This window comes from Phytophthora infestans, genomic scaffold, assembly GCF_000142945.1.
Source record: "Phytophthora infestans T30-4 supercont1.7 genomic scaffold, whole genome shotgun sequence".
Classification (NCBI taxonomy): domain Eukaryota; phylum Oomycota; class Peronosporomycetes; order Peronosporales; family Peronosporaceae; genus Phytophthora; species Phytophthora infestans.
In genome coordinates this window covers 4,010,088-4,023,298 of record NW_003303752.1, presented here as the reverse complement: position 1 = coordinate 4,023,298, position 13,211 = coordinate 4,010,088, and the positions used below count along the sequence as shown (strand labels likewise).

The window sequence follows — 13,211 nt, the reverse complement described above, 5'->3', positions numbered from 1 at the left end:
GGGAAGAACAGCGCCTGAGCCTTCGGCCCTCACCACCGCCACCACAGCCGCTGGAACCGTGCAGGTCCCTTCCTCTTGGACATTGGTTAACCTCCGCGGCATACTACCGCCCGAAGCCGTGTGCGGCCTGCGCGCAGCCAAGTTCCCACCCTCGGCGCTGCGTGCCAGAGGAGACTTCGTACCTTTAGCCGTCCATAGCCTTGCCTCTCATCGGGCATACGCTTACTGGCAGACACCAGCCGGTGAGCACGAGACACCTACTTCGTTTGTCCTACGCATGCGCATGTTAGAATGCGTGCACTTCAACGACCACCCAGCGATTATCGGGGCTACCGCCGGACTTCGCTTTGGCCGACACGGAGCGTCCATCATGCACTATTGCCGCGCCGACGCTGCAACTCAGCTCCAAGCTGGGTCATCTGACATTAACCTCACCCTTGACTTCAGCTCTAACGCCGCCCCACTCTGCCCCCATTATGCAATACGTACTTCGACCTGCTTGGAGCGGTGCAAGGTCTGCTCACATTTGCACACGCCGAGTGGCACGAGGTATTCACGCGCCCCTTACACCGCATTCGCGAGTTCGTCGTCGCCAACATGGACGCGGACCCCAATCATTCGCCGCTGCGCATTCAACGGACACTGCACGAGGTAAGCCAGCACCTTTAGTCTGTGTACGTTCATCTGTCCAGCGACCCTCCCTTCTGGTGGCGGGAGTTTTTGTCCGCAGCAACGCGAATTGAGTTCCGGTCCATTAGGTGGGCCATGGCTCTCCAAAATATCGCCAATGCTAGCGGCACGCACACCGCGACAGCTCTACCCAGCCCAATCGCGCCTTCCTCGGACGCTAGTCCCCATGCACGCAACCGCCGCGTGCACCGAGGCGACGACGCACGTCCGTCTTTTCGCCCGAGCGGCATTTCAGCCAGCGTGCGCGCCATCATCCCACGTGACGCTGATGGAGCTGAGCCGTGTCTGCGCTTCTTCGGTGGGGGCATGTGCTCCGGTGGAACCCCGGACACGTGCGCGGCGAGCCGGAAACACACCTGGCCGGACGAGCTCCCCGCTGCACTGGTGAGCTTTGCCACCAAAAGGCTCGGCCGACGCCAGCCGTCCGACCGGCGCCGCGCCTGATACGGCCGAGGTACTGCTGGTTCGCCAGTGCTTCGGTACCCCAGACTCAGCCGTAATCTGAATACACACACGTATACTGACCATCTGAGTTCTAGTGAACCACACGGGTTATTCCAACAGCCCATCACACTTGTCGACGTGTATCCTGGCAGCCCCGCCAACGGAGACCTCGCCGTCGAGGCGTGTGCACCAGTTCAACCTGTCCAGCCTAATGCCGGTGAGCCGCCGCCCGCTTATAGCGTTGGCCATTCCACCGAAGATTTTTTTGGGTTCGAGCTCCGAACAGCTCCCACTTACTCTAACCACATACGCGCCTTCCGGCGCCAGCCACAGCATGACGGCTGATCGGCATTCATTCGCGTGCTCGCCCTCGGCCGCGCACCGCATACTAACCCCCACGTTTTCCCGTTCCGCAGCCTCTCCGCACCCATCTCAAGGGAACAAACAAGCTCTACGCCCATCGCCGTCACGCGCAACGCTAGCATAGATTTGCGACGCAGGCCTCCAGCGCGCGAGACTTTGGAATTCCATACGCGACGCGTCTCTCTCCTCTGCATTTCGCAAAGTCAATGTGCACTTCCCCGTCAGGCACGCAGCCAGCCCCGTAGACACGACACCCGGCCGCGACATACTCGACAAATCCATGCAACACGCAATGTCTGAGTTTATCCGGCGCACACAAATGCCTCTCAAGCAGTTCACCGAACTAGTTCGCTGCCAGTCACCCACAGACTATCGGCCCAATAAAGCACTACAGCCTGACACTCTGCGGGTATATTGCCAAGGATATGATCATGTCGACGATCTCCTGCGTATCGCCTCCGAGGGTTCCCGCGTGCGCCTCACCTCTCCGCTCCCCCCGCAGCGGTCGTTTACCCGCAACTAACCGTCGGCGTCGCAGCGCATCCAGGTCTTGCGAGCCAACATAAGGAAAGAGCAGGGCGCCTTTCGCTGTATTGTTGTAGATGCAGACATCAAAATGATCTGGCCGGAGCTATTCATCAGCCCGTTCGGCGTGGTCGACAAAGGCGATCGCGACCCACACGTCTCGGGTAGAGTTATCCACGACCTCTCGTTTCCCGAGGGAGATTCGGTCAACTCCCATACGAATGCAGACGACATCCCGTCCGCGTCATTCGAGCACTGCTCTAGCGTTGCACAGGAAATTATACGGTGTCGCCGTGCATCTCCAGATAAGACCGTCAAGTTGATGGCCGGCGATGTCGCGACCGCATACCGTAACGCGTGCACTCACAGCGAGTGCGTATTCCTGTTTGCGGGTCACATCCCCGAAGACAACGCAATCGTCATCGACCTCTCGGCCGCGTTTGGGTGGACTGGTAGAGCCGGAACGTACGGCATCTTGGGCGGTGCGGTGGCATTCATACACGGATCGTGCACCAACGCCGCATATCCCACCGGATTTTATAACTACCACTGGGTCGATGATCACGTAAACGTCGCAATCGACTCCAGAACGAGCTGCAACGACATTGAATGTTCGATACGCCACGCCATGACGGTTGTGATGGGCCCTACCGCTGTTAACGACGACAAGTTTACGCCATGGAACTCGAGGCTCAAGGTGCTGGGTCTAGTCTTCGACACAGAATCCGGCACGGTTGCTATGCCAACGTCGAATATCTTAAAGGCAAAACTTCTAGTAGCGAAGGCATTTCACGCAACTAGCCTCTCTCGTACCGAGTACCGCTCACTTTTGGGGTCCCTTCGCCATGTTGCTACGTGCGTAAGACCTGCACGCGTGTTTCTACAACGTCTACGCCCCGGCGAGCGCGCCATCCACCGCACCAAGCGCATCGCCTTGTCTTCGACGATGCGCGATGACCTCCTCTGGTGATGGTACATTCTCCGCTCTCCGTCGCTCAACGGCGTCCCCCTCGAGTACTTCAATTCAAGCCCATCCCCTGACGTCACCGTCTTTACGGATGCATCCGACACTGGGATTTGCGCAATCGTTTCATCGCAGCGCTTGCACCTCACATACCCATTCCCCCCTTCCGAGCGAAGCCTCATCGGAAGCTTCCACCTCGCTTCGTCTAACGAGTTCGACATCAACTATCGGGAGCTCCTAGCATGCGCATTCGCGGCCAAAACGTGGGCCCCCCTGTGGCGCGCCAGCCAACCTCAGGCAAGTCTCATTCATGTTCATTTCCGCATTGACAATACCACCGTCGTCTCGTGGTAGTCGAGAATGGCTTCTAGAAACACCCGTGCACAGCTCTTGATCCGCCTCCTCGGCGCCTGGGAACTACAATTTGGCCTGCGTTTTACTGCGTCACACATTCTCGGGTCCGAGAACACCACAGCTGACGCAGGGTCACGTCGGTGGGGCGGTGGCTCTCTCGCCCTGTTGTTCACCGAGCTAACCAGTGGTTGGTCACAGGCACCGACTCCGTCGTCCACCAAGGAGCTCGAGACAGCGTGGCTAGATATTTCCGCAAACACTCCGTTGCCGCCTCCTCCCTCCGATCCTACGCCCGTTCCTTCAGCTACTGGAAGCAGTGGACCCACCGGTGAGGCATCCCTTGGCACCTACGCCCTGATTTAGACGAGCAAGTGCGCGCTATCTCTGATTTCATCATCGACGCTCACGAACGCGGCTTTGGATCGAGCAAACCAGTTCAGAGCTCCACAATTAAGTCAGCGCTTCATGGCATTCGCCATTATCTCAACGCTGCCGGGCACGACTTCCCAGCAGGCCATCCACAGGTCCGCATGCTCCTGCGCGGGGTGCGCAGACGCGACGCCCCCTCGCGACAAAAATCTCCCGTGTCCGTCGCGCTGCTCGAAGAGTGCCTCCGGTCCCTCTCCCTTCAGGACCCTGCGGACCAAGCTACATGGGGGTTCTGAGCCTGGCCTTTTTTTTCGTTTTGCGCCGGTCAGAAATTGCAGCCACTACATCTACGACATTTCGCTGGTTTGCCCTTACGGCAGCAGACATTGCCGTGGTCAACGCAGAGGGGGCAACCACAACGGATCCCAGGACGGCATCGGCGGTGTGCATTCGACTCAGAGGCTCCAAGACTAATCAAAACGGCCCACCGGTTCAACGTATGCTCTCACGGTCGGGACATCCATTCTTGTGCCCAGTGTTAGGCGCGCTGTTGCTCCTTCGACCTAGAGGTAGCTTGCCGCCAACCATCCCGGCAGCCGTGTTCCTGGATAAGGACGAGAGACCCCGCTGCGTGACGGCGGCCCGCGTCGCCAAGGAAATTCAAGGTGTAGCCGCCCCCCTGGGCAAGGATCCTCGACAGTACAGCACGCATTCGCTCAGGACCGGCGGAGCCACGAACATGTACCGAGTCGGCGTGGATTCGCTGACCATCCAATTCCACGGCCGCTGGTCGTCGGACGCGTTCAAACTCTATACGCGCCTGTGCAGAGACTCAGTCTCCACCGTCGCCGCCAAGATGGTGAGTGAGGCCACTACCCTGGCAACTTTACAATGACGGACATCCAACTACCTCCCTATCTATGGAGCTCAAGCCGATCTGGCACTCGGCTCGTGACGCGGTAGTTTGGCAGCCCCTATCTGTAATGACAAAAGTTTTGGCCCAAAGTCTGAGCGTTTTAGAAGGAGGAAATTAATTGTTTTACATGATTTCTTTCGAAGTAGGTACGCTGCGGAAGAGAAAATGTACCAGACCCGGTTATATCTTCGGCCACAGCACCACGTGCTGGAGATTTGATTTTCTCGTGGCTGCTAACCACAAGCTTGATACCCTGCTGGTCAAATTATTTGGGTGGCAATCGCGCATCCTTCGTTTAACTTCGAAATCACTTGCCATTCCTTGAATTCCTCCGTGTCGAGCAGAGTTCTCTGCTTGGAGGTTTGTGCTCTTGACCGAGACCTAGTGTATGACAACGACAAGAACCTGCAGTAGCCGAACGGAGCAGCAGTTGGTCGAGGCCACGCGACGGCCTCGACGTGGCCTCGTAATTGACAACTTCTCGCGGGCTCCAGCCACTGGCGTCTGGTACTACCGAGTGGACGTGTCTGTCCACGAAGAGGAGCTCCTGTCGACGTTAATCGACGAAAACGAGAGCGATGATGGTGACGACAATTCCAGCGATGCCGAGTCGGTGCTGGACGTCGAGCACTACTCTATACTGAGACGCTACAACGACTTTTTGAAGCTATACAAGCAGATTCGCGTCGTGGTTGCAGCCTCGGAGGGAGTCACTAACAGCTTACCTCCTTTCCCAGTGAAAGAGTACATTTCGCCAGCGCTGGTAGGTCTGCTCTGGCGAGTGTCATCATCCAAGGCGGTCTTAAAGGAACGACGCGCCAAATTCGAGGCATTGCTGCAATGGATTGAGAATCACCCCACTGCTCGGAATTGCCCTGCATTTGTTGAGTTCCTCGGAAAACCTCCGCAAACGAGGGACGGCTATGTCAGTCTCAAAGAGTACACGTCGCCCGACTGGTTGTCGTCTCTGCAGCAAGTGACACAGGGCGTCGAGGGCCGTAAGCGTCGGTATTCCGCTGACAGCTCCGCTATCCGATCACTTCTGGAGCGATCGAACTCTGACGCCTCTGGGATCTTCGGGTCTTCTCGTCGTCAACGTCTCCAAGCTGTCAAGGAGACACCGTCGACGCGTGTGTTGGGTAAGCGACGAAGCCGTTCTGTCCACCAGAATCGACGTCTCGAACCCCCCTGCAAGAAGGTGGCGCTACCGGCAGGTGCTATCGATTCCCTACAACTGCCCAACGCAGATCAAGTTCCTCATGCGCCGCAGTCGCGCGGTAAGAGGAAGGTTGCTCAAGTGGAAGGCAACAGCCGTAAGAAGCAATGCGTCTGTTAGAGTGGATGGAAAACACAGACCATAAATCTTGTTGCTGGTGGTGGGAACTCGTGTTGTATTGATACTTGTCCTCTACCCATAATTCTTTTATTCGTCAGTGTCATCATCGAGATCCAGCACGTCCTCCTCCTCTTCCACGTCATCAACTGACCCTTCGTCAGGCTCCACATGCTGTGGGAAGTCGTCTTTCTCCTCAGTGTCTTGCTTCTTGTGATGCCTACGCTCCGACCTTTCTGGCTTAGAAGCTTGACTCTTCTTCTTTCGACGCAAAATTTTAGGAGACTTTGCCAGTGGTTTTAGCGAGTCTGCATCAGCATACTGATCTACGAACGTTCCTACAGAGACAGCATTGAAGGCGTCACCACGGAACGCCTTGGCTGCCAGCACCTTCTTGCGCGTATCAGGATCGCGCTGGCGCCGAAAGCGCACCATACGGTGCTCTCCGCGTCGAACATCAGGCAGCATATTTTCGAGCGACAACTTCAAGCTCGTCGCATCGATCCAGGCGAAGCTCAGCGTGCGATGTTTGCGCATGAGCTCATCAATCCACTGCTTCTCGTAGGGTTGGAATCGTTGACCACGAAGGAGCAGTACACAACTGGACCGGGACAGACACCGAGCCTCCAGCTGTGCTGAGTTCTGCACCTGCTGCATGGTCTTCCTGGTCCGTGCCTTGACATGTTTAGCCAGCTCCGCAGACGACTGTAAGTAGTTAAGGAAAACCTGTTTGGGCTTCTCCCCGTTCGCTACAGTAAATACTGTGGGTGAGATGCTGCTCTTAATTCCGTAGCGCTTGAGCACCGATTTGCCCGATGCTGGCAATTTCTGCTTGCAGTCCAACACGCCCACAAAGCTCTTGCCCGCCAGACGCGGCGACACCTTGTCGAAAACCTCGGGCAACACGTCGTCTGCACCGGAGCATAACACCACCCAGGGCTCCCCGGAGTGGAACACGCGCTTCATTAGCACCGAGTCCGTCACCTCCAGCCGAAAGACGTGGTCCTGTGACGTCGAGAACTGCAGGAAAGCCGAGCCGAAGAGCGCAACCACGATCACGACGACGGATACAAACACGTACCAGTGCTCCCGCCACATTCGGTTGCGCAAGAACACCTTCATTTCTCTATGAGAGCTTGACTGCGTACCGCCAGCTTGCCCCCTTGCCATGGTGATACGATCAAGGAGAAAATTATTTCTTATTTTCGGAGTTTTTGGACGCTTACAAATACTTTCCGAGATACATGTACCGGTAATTTAGATTTAAACTACCGTAGATGACAAAAAAATGCAAAAAAGTCAGACAAAAATATTTGCCCTATTCTGAGTATTTTTTGCTAGGACAGTCGATGACAAATATGCTACATGTAGTGATATGAGTCCTCGTCACAGACATTTTCCGTGTTAATACGCAGACACCGGTGAAATAACATCTGAAGCCCTCACACCTTGTATTACTTGACTGCACACCTCAATCGTACGAGACACTCAGTAGCTCATACATTTCAAAGATTTCAGCTAAATACCAAATTTTAAAATTGCGTTAGCTGGTTGGTGACCAATTTACCGTCTTTTCATCGTTGACATGTAAATATAATAGCGGCTCAAGAATTTAACCAATACCTTTTTACTGTACAGCAATCTCTTGGAACAGACTCGGCGGAATATGCGACAGGATATCATGTTTCTTTGATTTCATTTACGTTTTTGCGATCTGAGCAGGAGAAGAAAGCATCGCTCCAACCCTGCAAAGTCAACCAAGTCAAGAAGCTCCTCTTTCATTGCAATAAATTTAAAGCAATTTCATGCTGAGTGGAAAGCGATGTTGGTCCCTAGAGGACTCTACTACCAATCGATACATATCTTTTTATTACCGGTAATAAATAAAGGATAGCAGAGTGTCGAATTTCATGTTTTTCGCAATTGCTAAACTGACCGTCAAGAAAAGCCTTGCTGTCCTTATGATTTCTCCCCTGAAGGATATACCGATTGGCATCATGCTGGCCGTGGGCTTCGGCCTAGCTTGGAGAAACTGGAAGGGCGGCGAGATGGACCGGATCAGCCGCTTCTACAAGTGGCAGGAGATCCAGGAGGCGGAGAAGAAGAACAAGAACAAAAAGAAGATGGAGATCGTTTAAAATTGATGATATTTTCAAGGTCAAATCCACGAAGACTGGACAGACTGCCAGCTGCTGACTCGTATCATGTCATACTGGGTATGATCGTAGCAGTTGGGGCGGGAAGCGCGTGAAAAAATTAAGGCAATTCGCGGAACATGAGTAACATTTTTTATCGCCAAAACAATCGAGAAAATACCCCTTTTTGTCAAAATCAAAGACCAAAAACAAAAGTGGACCAGATCACAATTTACTCAATCACCATGCCACGTATTCTGCTAGTGCTAGTGCTTGCACTGAGTTGCGTGGCCTCGGTAGCGGCTGAAGCGCTGTATGCGCAGAATCTGCATGCGCTTGATCTAGCTGATCACAGCCACCTTGGTCACGAGCTTGAAAGTGATGGCGTCGTGGTGCGCTGTCGCTCGTGCGGTGCCCCTGTCGCGTTGAAGAAGTACGTCTCTCCCTCTGCATCACATTCGCGCTCTATTTACTATCTCTAACTCGTTTCTGTTAATAAATTTAGGGACTTCATCGACCTGCACGACACCTCCAAAGCCGTGGGTAGTCGCCACGAGGCTGTGCTGGGCAATGACGCTGAACTCTTCACCTTCGTGAACCCTAGTAGGGTACGCAGCATAGCTTTTGAGCCTCCGTACTCAACACAATAACATTAAGCATGGTATATCGTTTACTACAGGCCGAATTTGAGCTAGCCGGCTTCAAGAAGGTGCTGGGTATAGAGGGCGAGGTCTTCTCCAAGAAGGCAACAGTCTTCGACGACTACAGTTGGCGAGATATTCGCTGTACTAGCTGCAAGAGACACGTCGGGTGGGCGTTCTACCACGACGAGTTGCAACAGTGTATCAATACACAATTAGTGGAGTCTATCACCGCCAAGAGAGCTAAGGAGAAGCTGCTGGCGTCCACTGTGGAGATAGAACGGAAGGCAGAAATAGTGAAGAAGGAGCTAGAAGGCCGTTGTCTCTTCGCTGCTGCTGGCTGGTGGACCTACGAGGTTTGCTACGAGAAAGAAGTGCGCCAATTCCACCAAGAGCCAGACGGATCTCGTCCAAGCGACTGGAGTATGGGCGTGTACGTGCCTGTCACACAGGATAGAGACACTGGCACTGATGTTGTACAGTACTTTGCTGGCGGTCAGCACTGCGATGAGAACGGCGAACTACGCAGCACTAAAGTGGTGTATACTTGCTGCAAGTCTCGTCCTAAAGAGCTGTCAGTGGAGAAGGTCGACGAGCCTGCGCTGTGCACATACCTCATCACTGCGTGCGTTCCGAGCTTGTGTGAAACAGAACCGGATGAGGAGCAAGACGTTACTGAGAATCAACAGATCCTGGACGTGTGCAAGGACCAATTCGATGCTGCACATGCAGATGCAGCGTTACCGTCGACGTTTGCCACCTTGCGCTGGTCTACAGTAATCTCGGAAGATAGCAGCGAGCTCGACTGGGCTCGACGGATGCAGTTCACGGACTAATATTGGCATTGTGATGATCATACATTTACTTGTGCTTGTCAGCTCAATATTGTAACAACAGCCAAGAGTAGATTCGTTGATTAATGTTGCGACTGCAGGGTGTGAAGAACTGGTTTTCTATTAGTGGTGTGTTTTATATTAAGAAGCGTGGATCTACGAGTGTGCTTCTGGCAATGTTTCGTCGACCGACATGTGCACGGATGGAGAGCAACAGAATTTGGAGCGCATATGTCGCGAGAGCAGAAATCGCATGGTTACCAATCCACAAGTCGAACAAGCAGAAGCACTGGTTTATATAAAAAAGCAGAGCGTTAGTTCCAGTTTGGCAAGGAGGATTCTTTCTGATAAGCAGCTTTCGTACTAGCAGATCCAGCAACATCAGATCATTTTCGATCCCCAGCAGTAGCGAAGCTTTAGCAAACCTGGACGCCGTGTCTGTCAAAGACCAATGAAGACATTAAGTACTGAAACACCAGCAGTACTGATGGATTCTACGACGTACCTGGCAAAAAGAGAGACTGCTTGCTGAACGACATGTCTGGTGGGATATCCAGAAGCCGTGTGAGGCACGTGTGCGCACGGTAAATCCTCCATCGATATCTATCGTTCTGGTTTTCTATAAATGACTTCAAGTAGTCCCGGAGTTGCTCGGCATTGTGAACCATGGCTTCGGTTGTCACCACTCCGTTCAAGTCGGAGCTTTTCAGCGGAAGTGTGGACGGTCCGTTTGGAGAGAAAGATCTTTGAATCAATCCTTCACCGCCAACACCACGTCCATCCACGAGACTTTCACCTCGCACCGACGAGTACAAATTGCGGAACTTGCGTTTCCATTTGCGAGTCACAAATATTTCAAACGTTTGGCAATCGGGCAACGTGGAGTCGAGATGCCTGCCAGCTGTAAGACCTGCTTCTTCCTGTTTGAGTTGATCGACCAGCTCTCTCATATTCCCGTCGGCAAATGGATGTGGCGATCGACAATGCAGATAAAAACCGTGATAAGGTTCGTCGAGAAACAGACAACTCACTTTCGATACAGTGCACAAGTCGATGAAGAGCTGCTCGCGTGGTTCATCGATATATCGCTCAAAGATTAAAAATTTCCAGAGTCTTTGACCCATATAAACGAGAAGCCACCAGAGCGAGACGTTGGCGAAGCGTAAATAAGGATTCGATTGGTCATCAGCTGCATCATTGGAGACCGCAGTCGTTGTGAGGGTGACGTACGGCATTTGTGCTCTTGGAACTGGAAGCGAGAGCATCCTCAAGTTGCATCCGTACACAAGAAATAATACGAACACAAGTGTGAAGCGTAACGAAGTCTTGCGAACAGTTTGGAGCTTGTTCCACTCGTTGACAACCAAAATCATACGCCACACACTGATGGAAGCGTGGGTTGGCTTGGCGGAATCGATATCCATGACGGTAGCGCGACGTTTCTCCCAGTCAATGAAGAAGAGCTGTAGCTGAGCTTGACGATAGACGTGATGGAACACTGACACCAGTTGACAGAAGAAGGATAGAGGAAGCAGCACTCGGAACGGGTAATATTCATCGACACCTCTTGCAAGGGGGTCGAAATTCACCTCTGGAAGCATGAGAACGGTGCTGGACTGGAGTCGAAAGACGATGAAAAAGTAGCTGCACATTATCAACATGACTGTAAATGTGACAGGGGCGAAGTAGGAGGCACTGTAGCTGATCACGGTCGATAGAATCTGACACATGGCATTCTCCACGACTTCGTTCCGGATGCTACGTCTGTACCAGTTGAACGTCTGAAGGAGGACGCGACATCCTGCGAGGACGCACCCCACAGTGTACACAGCCTTTGCAAACGACCAAAACTCGTCCGTGTCGGAAGTGTACGCTACACGAAGTGATACTGCGACGACTCTGGGACTCTGTGTGTCGACATATGCTATCGTTAGCTCCGGGACATAAATGAAGTGTGGGTCGGACGCTTGTGTTCGGATAGTGAGTGTGATGGTTCCAGCGTATCGAATCACGTTGGAAGAGGTCTCGTCAACTGGAATTCCCGTTTGAAAGTCGTACAGGAAGAAGCGATGAGATAGAAAATCGTTTGCTATGTCGCTATCCTGATTGACGAACACTCCACTGCTGTCACGATAGTTTAAATTCCTCACAGGAATGGGAATGAACTTCTTATCGTCTCCACTGCTCGTCGTATCGACCAAGAAAATCTCGTGCAGAATTAGCTTGGAAGTCTGTAAAGCCTCGAGATTGCACGAATATTCCGATACTGCGCTCACTCCAAAGTGCATCCACGAAGGAGAATCAGCCACGCCAACGCTGCCTGGTTGACAGTAGGCCAGTTCATGTGTCAGCGGTCGAAATCCGATGAGCGTGCCGTTGACGTGATAGCTGGCCAGTACGAACTCAAGATGATCAATGCCTTCATTCGATGCCGCGTCCGAAGTCATCTACAGCAAACAGCTCATTATTAACGACATGTATATGTTAGAAAACGACGTACCTTCATGCCTACTGGCGTCTGAAGTACACTGGATGCAACCGACCGATAGTTCAAGAATGGCAACGTGGTGAACCACCCGTCGATGTTGTTAACTATTGACGATCGTCCACTGCGTTGAATTGAGTCGAAAACAGCGCAGGAAGGTGCTTGAGGGTCGAAATGTTGCAGAACGCAGAGGTTCCCCAGTGCCTGACACGACACGATATCTTTCTCGCTTTGGTAAAAGTAACATGCAGTGGTGGCAGACAGAAACATGTCGTCAAGAACAGCACTAGCGACGGAAACGACCGACTCGAAGCTGCCAGTTTCTTCCTTCAGGAAGGACGAGAACGTCATGTCCTTCGCGTTGTTAAGTGTGATCTTGGAGCTGATCAAGTTGATGTGTGTATTGCGAACACACTTTTGGACACTCATCAATAAACTCGTGACCTGCTGATAGTCATTCGGACAGGCACACACGAAGCTATTGCTAGCTACAATCATCATTGGATCTGGACATGGTTTGCACGTGTAGGTGGAATAGTCAGCGACTGTGTTCGCGGCACATTCCACACATTCTTTTGCGTCGAGATAGCTGCCATCCTAAGTTACACTGAGATCAGTTCACTCTTTGAAAACTAGTGGGGAGAAGCCCGGGCGCACCTCGTTTTTCTCTTGTAGAATCGAGTTGGTATCACACTTGCATTCGCGTATTAATTCTTGGATACCGAGTGTGGAGGTACCGCAGGTCATACACCTTAATGCGTCACGAGATGGAACTTGGCCGGACGGACACGCAGTACAAATCTGAAGACTGCAAGGCACCGGCCAAATCATTTCGCACGTGGACTCCTTTCGTGTCTTCAAGATAGCGTTCTGGCTACATATAGCGGATGCGTGAGCAGTGATAAAATTTATATTATACATTGACAGTTCACTTACTCGCAAGTGCAGGCTGTGGCCAACCCGGGTATTCGTGAGCTACTGCTGTCTGGAATCTGAATATTTCTCATTAGCGGACGCATTTAAAATATCAACGATTCTCTTACCAGCCAGGTATTTTCTAGTGTGGAAGCTCCGTTCGCAATGACGCATTGACTGCACTCAAGAGCTGCTCCATCGAAAAACTCTATCGAGGCATTACATGTTGCGTTCGATACGAAGA

General features: G+C 52.6%; 4 protein-coding genes across 4 annotated transcripts; 2 read left to right on the top strand and 2 right to left on the bottom strand.

The window, feature by feature from the left end:
* Positions 1-4,902: 4,902 nt before the first annotated feature.
* On the top strand, positions 4,903-5,993 carry PITG_05611 (uncharacterized protein; the record flags this gene model as incomplete). The annotated part of the gene is made up of 1 exon (XM_002999191.1): positions 4,903-5,993. The coding sequence occupies one exon, from the start codon at positions 5,014-5,016 to the stop codon at positions 5,959-5,961; it is 948 nt and encodes a 315-aa protein (XP_002999237.1).
* Positions 5,994-6,048: 55 nt separating this feature from the next.
* PITG_05610 (uncharacterized protein) lies at positions 6,049-7,180 on the bottom strand (the record flags this gene model as incomplete). Its single annotated transcript, XM_002999190.1, has 1 exon — positions 6,049-7,180. The coding sequence occupies one exon, from the start codon at positions 7,126-7,128 to the stop codon at positions 6,049-6,051; it is 1,080 nt and encodes a 359-aa protein (XP_002999236.1).
* Positions 7,181-8,330: 1,150 nt separating this feature from the next.
* PITG_05609 (uncharacterized protein) lies at positions 8,331-9,692 on the top strand (the record flags this gene model as incomplete). Its single annotated transcript, XM_002999189.1, has 3 exons — positions 8,331-8,526; positions 8,599-8,701; positions 8,773-9,692. 3 exons carry the CDS (start codon positions 8,339-8,341, stop codon positions 9,568-9,570), a joined length of 1,089 nt encoding a protein of 362 aa, XP_002999235.1.
* An 11-nt stretch (positions 9,693-9,703) lies between these two features.
* Positions 9,704-12,799, bottom strand: PITG_05608 (uncharacterized protein; the record flags this gene model as incomplete). The annotated part of the gene is made up of 5 exons (XM_002999188.1): positions 9,704-9,856; positions 9,932-10,005; positions 10,073-12,014; positions 12,068-12,649; positions 12,710-12,799. The coding sequence occupies 5 exons, from the start codon at positions 12,797-12,799 to the stop codon at positions 9,704-9,706; spliced, it is 2,841 nt and encodes a 946-aa protein (XP_002999234.1).
* Between the last annotated feature and the right edge of the window lie 412 nt (positions 12,800-13,211).